The sequence below is a fragment of the Sciurus carolinensis genome, chromosome 6 (assembly GCF_902686445.1).
Source record: "Sciurus carolinensis chromosome 6, mSciCar1.2, whole genome shotgun sequence".
In the NCBI taxonomy this organism is placed as follows: Eukaryota; Metazoa; Chordata; class Mammalia; order Rodentia; family Sciuridae; genus Sciurus; species Sciurus carolinensis.
In genome coordinates this window covers 139,455,853-139,465,327 of record NC_062218.1, presented here as the reverse complement: position 1 = coordinate 139,465,327, position 9,475 = coordinate 139,455,853, and the positions used below count along the sequence as shown (strand labels likewise).

The window sequence follows — 9,475 nt, the reverse complement described above, 5'->3', positions numbered from 1 at the left end:
GAGGGAACAGCTAAACAAAAGGAAAAGAGAGCTAGAAAAGTAAAGAAATAAAATCTTAAATTTTTTCTATAAGGAGAAAAAAGAAAATCTACAGGATAACAGTCATATAGTAATGAAACCTCACAGTCTATAGTAGCCTGATGCATGAGAGGTACCTGACAGTGAGCTTCAAGTCTCCAGCAGGCGTCTCAGGATGGGTTTTGCCCCACCTAAAGATCAGAGCTAAGGCTTCCAGGATTATCCAAGATGGCTCTCTGGCTTCAAAATGTGTTGGCAAATGGGGAGTTGCAGTTCAGGTTGTGGACGTGGTCAGCTGGAGGTCCTGGGGGCGGGATGCGGTTGGTCATGCAGGGGTCCTGGAGGTCCGGTGTGTTTGGTGTGGTTGCGGGATCCTGGAGGCCAGGTACACTCAGTCGGTCTGGGATCCCGGTGATAGGGCGCAGTCAGTTGGTCTGGGGGTCCTGGCGGCAGGGAGCAGTCAGTCGATGTGAGGGCCCCAGAGACAGGGAGTGATAGGTAGGGCTGAGGGATCCTGGAGACGGGACTCAGTCAGTCCAGCCAGGGGTCCTACGGGGCCTGGCTGTTGTCTCAAAATGGCGGCAGCCACGTGTAATCAAACCTGCAAGTACTGTAGCAGTGAACTTCCAGGCAACAGCAGACAGCTGGTGCTCCATGGCGGTCGGCAATCAGTTTGCTGACTGTTGTCGGATGATGGAGAGGTGAACTTCATGCGTTGGGTGATGGATAGGTGTAAGGCAGGCGATGGACCTGGCAAGAGGCAGGCAAATGGCGGATGATATGCGCCTGACAGTGAGCAATCTGCACTCCAAAAAGGCGTCGATATGCTGGCAGACTGCAGGTCATCACAGCAGACAAATGGGGTAAACACCAGGAAATTGATAAGTAGCAAAAACTGCCTCACCAAGAAACAGATGTCCTCAGCTTGAAACCAGAGTTACGGAGCAACAAGGAATGCAGCCTCCTTCTAGTCCGCCATCTTGAATCCCTCTTTTCATTTGTTCTTAACAAGGATTATAGACATGAATATACTGGGGGCACTAGATAATGGTTAAATAGAAGTTCTCAGTATATTTTCAAATATTTGTGAGTCTTTGTATAAAATTATCATTTTTTGACAGCTGAAAAAGGAGGAAATACAAATCACACCTAAATTCATCAAAATGCTGAAAACCAAAGATAATATATCAAGAGGAATCTCCTTCTTATTTAAGTAACAATATAATATCTCAAACTTACAAAGTGGAAAAAAAAACACTTTGAGCAATCCCTCACAGCTCACACTCTATGAGGGTTCACCTGTGTCTTATCACCCTCACAGATGCTCTCACTTTACATGTTACAGTCTTTCTTTTCAAGATAAGAGAGCCGACTCAGAAAGAAAACAAAGGTGGATAATGACAGTGAGGGACTTAAGTCCACAGCCTCTCTGTGTTGAAGTTCAGTCACCTCCACCTCCTTTTTACCTCCAAACATTGTTGGCTTTCTTTTTTTCTGAAAGCTAAATGCTGTTTATTTAATAACTGTAATAAGAGATTGGTTGTTAACTTTGGAGTGATAAAAATTCTTTTCCTTACAAAAGAGAAGATCACAAATTTAAGTATTATGAGATTCATCCAGAACTGAAGATTTGAGGATTTACACATATTTCTTGAGTACTTCTTGGTTGGGCCGCTTTCCCTTCCCTCCCTCTTTCCTAATCTTGTGTGTGTGTGTGTGTGTGTGTGTTTTGTTTAGAGAATTATATAGTTATATGTAGTAGTTAGGTTAATACAGAAAAAAAAAATCACACATGGACTTTTTTTCAATTCCTGTTTTTCCCCATTCCCTCCCTGTTTTCTTCCTCCTGTTCTTCCTCCTTTACTCTTCTGGACTTCTTTCACTAATTTGTTTTTAATTTGTACTTTCTACATATAAAGGTGAAATTTCCTGTGGTACACTTACATATTCATGTAAACTGATTTTGCTAAATTCATTCCACATTTCCTCCTCATTCCCATCCTTCCTTCCTCTCAACCTCCTTCTATTCCATTGATCTTCCTTCCGTTCCCGATATATTTATGATACCCAATACACCCTACTGCCTTCTTTCCCTTTCTTTGATGTAGCTTCCACATCTGAGGGAAACATTCCACCCTTAACTTTCTGAGTCTGGCTTATTTCACTTAGCATGATGTTCTCCATTTCCATCCTTTTACTGGCAAATGTAATCATTTCATTCTTCTTTTGGACTAATATTCAAAATGTTTATATATACCACATTTTCTTTAACCATTCATCATTGACCAGCTCCTAGGTTGATTTCATAATTTAATTATTGTGTTCATATAAACATTGAAGTAGCTATATACTATAGTATGCTGATTTTAATTCCTTTGGATAAATACCAAGGAGTGGGATAGCTGAGTCATATGGTCATTCCATTTGTAGTTTTTGTCTTGTTTTGATGTTTTGAGGAAGCGCCATATTGCTTTCCATCATGGTTTTACTAATATTCAGTCCCACCAACAATGTACAAGTGTACATTTGGCCAAATCCTCACCAGCACTTATTGTTTGTATTTCTGATCATTGCCATTCTGAATGGAGTAAGATGAAATCTTAGTGTAGTTTTGATTTGCATTTCCCTGATTGCTAGCAATATTGAACATCTTTGCATATATTTTGGTCATTTTTCTTTCTTCTTTTGAAAAGTTTCTGCTTAGTTCTTTTGCCCATTTATTGATTCAGTTATTTTTTCAGTGTAAAATTCTTTGTGTTCTTCATATATTCTAGATATTACCCCCCTGTCAAAGCAGGTGGCAGAGAGATTTTTCTCCCATTCTCTAGGCACTTTATTCAAATTTTTCAGTCCTTCCTTTGCTGTGCCAAAAAAAAAAAAAAAAAAAAAGTGCCATTCCAATTATTGACTTTTTGTTTTGTTTCTTACACTTTAGGAGTCTTGTTAAGGAAGTCAACCTCTGTGTCAAACTGAACAAGTGTTGGCCCTGCTTTTTTTCTCCAAGTACCGTTTTTGTCAACATATGTTTTTGGTACCTTTATCTAGTTTGAGATAACTGTATCTAGGTGGGTTTTTGTCTGTTCCTTCTCTTGTATTCTATTGGTCTTCATACCTGTTTTGGTGCCAATATCATGCTTTTTTTTTTTTGTTACTGTCATTCTGTAATATAATTTGAGGTGAGTTTTGTGATGCCTCCAGCACTGCTCTTTTTTCTCAAGATTGCTTTGGCTGTTCTGAGTCTGTCATTTTTTTGCGTGTGAATTTTAGAACTGTTTTTTTCTTTTTTTCTAGTTCAGTGAACTATGCCATTGATATTTTGATACAGATTGCATTAAATATGTATAACACTTTTGCCAAAGTGACTTCTCCATGCTCTTGCATTTTCTAGCTGAATGGAATGTTAATAGTCCAAGGTATCCTAGAAAGCTCTACATTCATGCTAATGAAGTTTGCTTCCATCCATCCCAGTCCCTGAATCATGAATCATACCACAGAGGACACTTGCCTTTTCCATCTGCACCTGTGCTCTGAATCATTACTCAAAGAAGAAGGAGATTCCTCATGATAGTTGCTATTGTTTGAGCTGCTCTAATGAAGTCACAGTTTAACAATTTTTTTGAGCAGCAAATTATCTGACCTACATATAAGTGCACAATTATGTCAGATGTAAACATGTATCTTCCCCTGGCCTACTATGTGTTTGATATATGTGCCATATATATACACACATGGATATGAATTAATGTATGTGCCAGCATCTCTCAGGTTGTGATCAATAGCATCTTGGATGTATATGCACTTTATTGATGAATGAAGAAAACTTCACTCTCCAGTCTTCTCCAAAGGGAACATCAGGAAATGCTCAAGCCCAAAACATCATTGGAAATAACAGCTTATTCTCAGAAAATTTTGTTGGAAATATCAGATTGTCCTCAGAAACATGAGCCATGATTTGGAATCTCACTGTTGCCTCCAATCTGTGCCCTCCCACCATTGAACAAAGGTTCTGTCTCACAGGAGTGATTAGTTTACTTTTGAATCTCCATGTTGACCACCAGTGCATCATTTCCCATGAAGAGCCAAATCTCATCTTTTACATTTAGCCATCAGGATTAAACAGCATTTATATGTTTGTAGTCTCTTTTTTTATATATATTTTACAGAGAAGCCCCATATTTATAGCACTTATTTCCCCTATTACATTAGAATGAATCTAATGAAAGAAAATACAATTAAAAAGTCAAATTAGCCATGATCACCTGCTGTGTCTGTGAGAGGAAATGACTTTGGGAGGTGGCCTGGGTTCAAAGCCAAAGAGACCAAACCTGGATCATGTGATCTTCTCTACTCTCAACCTGGACACCCAGTAAGACCTCAGGAACTATATAGAAAAACTCCCCTTCCTCCCTCTCATGTGCCTTCATCTCTTCTTTTGCTATTTTTCTCCCTCTCTCTTCCTCTCCTCTGCCACTAACTAGAAATCCTCTCTTCTCCCTCTGTAGAAGGGTGTACCTGGTTACTTTAGGCCCAGACAACATGCTAACACATACCCCTTCATGTCTTTGCAGGTTGAAGGATGAATGGGTTTTCCAGAGCTTTCCTCTTTTTCTTTTCCTTTATGATGCAACTCCTTGGAATGTTACTCAGATCAGGTAACTTTCTCTATGAAGTTAAACTCACAAAAAAGTTAGTTGATGATTATAAAGAATGTACCTGTACTTTCCGAATCAACACATTTTATGAGAAGAGGCTGTCTATTCACCAGATTGCTGTCCTGAGCTGTGCTCACTGCGGCATCCGAGTTGTTAGGAGAGCAGCTCTCCCTAAGGCCTGAGCAGTGTGTTATGACCTGTTGATGACATCAGCACATCCAGAGACCCGGGCAGTGTTGGCAGCACTGCACACTTGCTAAAGGTGATACCTTTTATTTATTTTTTTTTGAACAATCAAGAAACCAAGTAATTTTTAAGTAGGCAAAAAAAAAATATATATATATATATGAAGTGACATTTCACTCAAGGTATATAAATGACATACATGAAAAAAATGCTCAGCACTGACCCATTTGGGAAATACAAATTTAAACCACAATGAAACTGCATACCTACTAGAATGGATAAAATGAGTAACCCATGAATCACAAAAGTTTCAGGAAGGATATGAATAACTGGTAATGTGACATATTCCAGGAGGAAAGGTGAAAACACATAACCATTTGGCAGGTTCTTAAAAACTTAAACCCTTGGATCAACTTCTAACATGAGAATATGAGGAGTTTTGCAGTTTGTTCCCAGGAAAACTGGTGAAATATAAAAAATACAATTGAGAGTTTTCTGAAAATGGTCCTCATGGTATACAGCAAAAGAAATGTTTATTCAGTATGGAAAGCAAGAGTCAGGCTTATTTGAACCAAAACCATTCCATGCCTCCTTGCTCAGTTAGATGAACTCCAATTGGCGTAGCCAAGGATACAAGCTCCCCTTCTCCTTGGAGCCTCCAGGCAGAGGACCATCTTCTTGGGAGGAGCATGGTGGTAGCAGTTCTCATCCTGCTCTCAGTGTGCATGTCTGGATAAGTGATGTTCACTCCCTGGCTCCTCCACAAAGTCAACTCTCAGAACCTCTCTGTTAAGTTACTCCTAAGGCCTTTTTCCAGTTTGAACTTCCTAGTGTGGAATAAGGTTACACCACTGGCTTAAGCCTTTCTCCACATTCACTGTGTTCATAAGGCTTATTTGGGCTGTGATGTTTATGCCACTGAGTCAGAACAGAACTTTTGTTAAAGTCATTTCCACACTAACTGCATTCATGCTGCCTTTTAGCTTGCATCCTCTCCAGTGTTGTGAAGAGGTTGGAGGTACGGCTAAAAGTTCACCCACATTCGAAGCATCAAGACTTTTCTCTAATGTGAACTTTTTGGTGTTGAATGAGGTTGAAACGCTGGCTAAATGATTTCCCACAATCATTGCATTCATAAGGCATTTCTCCAGTGTGAATCCACCGATGTTTAACAAGGCTGGAGCTGTGGCGAAAAAATTTCCCGCATTCTCTACACTCATAAGGCTTTGCTCCAGTGTGAACTCTCTGATGTTTAACAAGGCTGGAATTCTCACTGAAGAATCTGCCACAGTCATTGCATTTAAAGGGCTTTTCTCCAGTATGAACTTTTCGATGTTGCATGAGGCTTGAGCTTTGGCTAAAAAACTTCCCACATTCACTGCACTCATAAGGTCTTTCTCCAGTGTGAACTCGCCAGTGATTGATTAGGCTGGACTTGTGGCTATAGAATTTTCCACATTCACTGCACTTATAAGGTCTTTCTCCAGTGTGAACTCTCTGATGCTTCATGAGGCTAGAGTTGAAACTAAACAACTTTCCACATTGACCACATTCATAAGGCCTTACTCCAGTGTGGACTCTGTGATGCTGAACAAGTGTGGAATTATGCCTGAAAGCCTTTCCACATTCACTGCATGAAAAGGTTTTTCTCCAGTGTGAACTCTTCGGTGTTGAATGAGGTCAGCATTTCGGCTAAAGGACTTTCCACATTCACTGCACCCATAGGGTCTTTCTCCGGTGTGAACTATTTGGTGTATAAAAGGGTTGGATTTATGGCTAAACAGCTTCCCGCATTCATTGCACTCATAAGGCTTTTCCCCAGTGTGTAGTCTCTGGTGCTGAACAAGCAAGTATTTCTGACCAAAAGCTTTCCCACATTCACTGCACCTGTAGTGCCTTTTTCCAGTATTAAAGGCCTCTGCACTCTCAGTGCTCCTGGGGGGCTCCACTTCATGGTGAGTCACCTGGTACTTGAGAAGACTGGAGCTGGTTGTAAAATCTTTCCCACCCCCTCGATTTGCAAAGACTTCTGTGATAGATGGATTCTGCAGCTCCTCAAAACTGAGACCTTCTCTTTTTAAGGGTTTCTCTCCATAGCACAGCTTCTGATGTTGGTGAAGGTTTTCACTTTTCACTTCTGTGGAGACACTCTGTTCTGGAGCCTCCACAGCCACTGCTCTATGCCAACAACCTGCAAACAGCTTTCTGCAATGCCTCAACTGCTGCGGACATGGCACACAGTCCATAAGGGCATGTCCAGGTTCCCCAAAACTGACTGCACTTGAATAGCCTGTGTCCACAGGCTACTCAGAGATAATTGGTCACCTCCCAACACATTCAGCAAAAACCACTGCTGGCAAGTGCTCGCAGCAGGGCTGGCGTCACAACTCCCTGAGCAGGAACAAAGGGCTCTCCCCATGACTGCAGCTGAGTAATTTCATGGGTCCTAGAATATACGAGCCCCAGAGAGGTCACAAGTGCAAAGTTCTCCATCATCACATCACAGTACAGGAGCCTCTGAGCATCATCAAGCAGTCTCCACTCCTCCCGTGAGAAGTAGACAGCCACATCCTCAAAGGTCACATGACCCTCCTCGTCATCTCTCAGTGATTCTACAGCCATAGGAACCTGCCGACACAGCCCCGAGGCCGCCGCGCCCCCTGCCACGGCCAGCGGCTCTTTCCCCCGATTTGCCGCTCTGCGTCCGCGTCGCCCCGCGCCCGCGTACACCCGCCGGCCGAGCAGGCGCTGCTCACCTGGGCCGAGCCCCGCGGCGCGCCGCCGCCATCGGCGGCTCTCCCTGCGGGCTCGTTCCCGCCGCGTCGCCGCGCCTCCTGCCCTGGCCTCCCGCCCCGGGTCCCCTCCTCACAGCCAGCTCTGCGCTCTCCAGGCGGCCGGTCAGGTGATACCTTTTATACAATGGGATTTCTATTCTATTAACTTGAACTTTCCAACCTAGCACTTGACACCAAAATCAGAGTGATAATATAGATTTAATACAGGGAATTATTTTTTCTAAGATATACCCCATTATTCAACGTCCCCAATGATGAGGCTATGGCAGTAGCAGGGAGGGTCAGTCTCAGAACCACGCTTGTTGCATAGGAAGAGCAATGGCTATATCTCATTAGTACTGTTAACCTTATGTAGAAATCCAGTGGAAAGGCACGCAGGAATTTAGGTGTGAGTCTGAGAACACCTCATCCAGCCACACACCCCAGCAGGTATTGAATTTCCCCTGCTGCTGGTAAGAGTCCCCTGTATCTTCACAGCCAGACTTGTCTCTTCCACCACTCTTCCTCCTCGTGTCCATGTTGGTAGGAGGAACATAACCCCAGGCTTTTCAGGAATTCAGTTCTTGTCAAGCCTGATGATCTCACTTTCCTGGATTCTGTCCCAAGACCCTGTCCATCTTTTGGAAAAATTTAGGTTCTACAGAGAGATTGAGCTCTGAATCAGCTCATTCTCCCTCTTACCCAGTATCAAATTTACCTCATTTTTATGTTGAATATTCATTTCTAGGGAACACCTGAAGTTCAACAGCACTGTTAAACTCATTCCAGCTTCATTTTTTTTGACATATTCAAAAATTATTGAATTTTATATGTGATTTAAATAATTATAGCATGATTCAAATTTTGGAGAACATTACTGTATCCCTCATCCAGTCTTCATGTATGCACTTCTAAACAGATTTATTGGGTGAAATTGATATACACAAAAATCTACATATATCATATATACAATTTTCTGAATCTGATTCAGCTCCTCATTTTGCCTTATTTTTATAACTAGGCACAGGTATGATATTTGGGATGACCTCTAACTGATGTTTAGAATGGTTACATTTGAGTAGTAAACTTTGATAATAACATTTTGTACACCATTCAAACAAAATCACTCATTCATGGTAAGAACAAATGAAAATAAGTCTGGAGAAGAGAAGATATTTTGAAACTTTTGCATAGTTTAGCATTTCTTTTTTTATTTTTTAATTTTATTTTTTCTAATTAGTTGTATATGACAGTAGAATATATTTATACATTTTGATAGCTCATACATAGCATTTCTTTTGCTATGTACCTCCTTTTAGAGGATATTTATTTGAAAATAGGTCATCACATTGCCAAAATTTCCAATGTTTTAAAGGTATAGAATAGTCCTGATGAAGATGTTTATCTTTCTTACTTCTTATTAACCAATGATAAAAGTTTGATCATGGCTAATTAGGTTATAATGATATAAACTTCAACCAAAAACAAGCAATAAAACAATGAAACATATTCAATAATTTGCTGACTATGTGATTTGAATCTAGGAATGACCCCCAAAAGCTCAAGTGTCAGCAACAGAGCAATGTGCAGAGGTGAAAAGTTTTTCCATTTTTTTATTTCTGATCCTTAGTTTCCTCATCTGAAAAATGGGGAAATGCTTCTTTTCTAGGATTGTTGTGAGGATCAGAATTAACCCTCTCTTAATAGTGTGCTAAGCTGGAAAGTTAGCAAGCTGGTCACAGCTGCACACACTTGTAATCTGAGCTACGTGGGAGGCTGCAGTGGATGAGTCCCTTAGAAGGATTAGTAATCTGAATGGACAACAGGGTGCCAACCGTGGGTGGT

General features: G+C 41.2%; 1 protein-coding gene across 1 annotated transcript; it reads right to left on the bottom strand.

The window, feature by feature from the left end:
- Positions 1-5,906: 5,906 nt before the first annotated feature.
- LOC124986439 (zinc finger protein 773-like) lies at positions 5,907-7,481 on the bottom strand. Its single transcript, XM_047554801.1, is given in 5 exon segments — positions 5,907-6,493; positions 6,496-6,849; positions 6,852-6,928; positions 6,930-7,047; positions 7,205-7,481. Coding segments are annotated over 5 exon segments (1,410 nt in total). The 5' UTR covers positions 7,479-7,481.
- Positions 7,482-9,475: the final 1,994 nt, after the last annotated feature.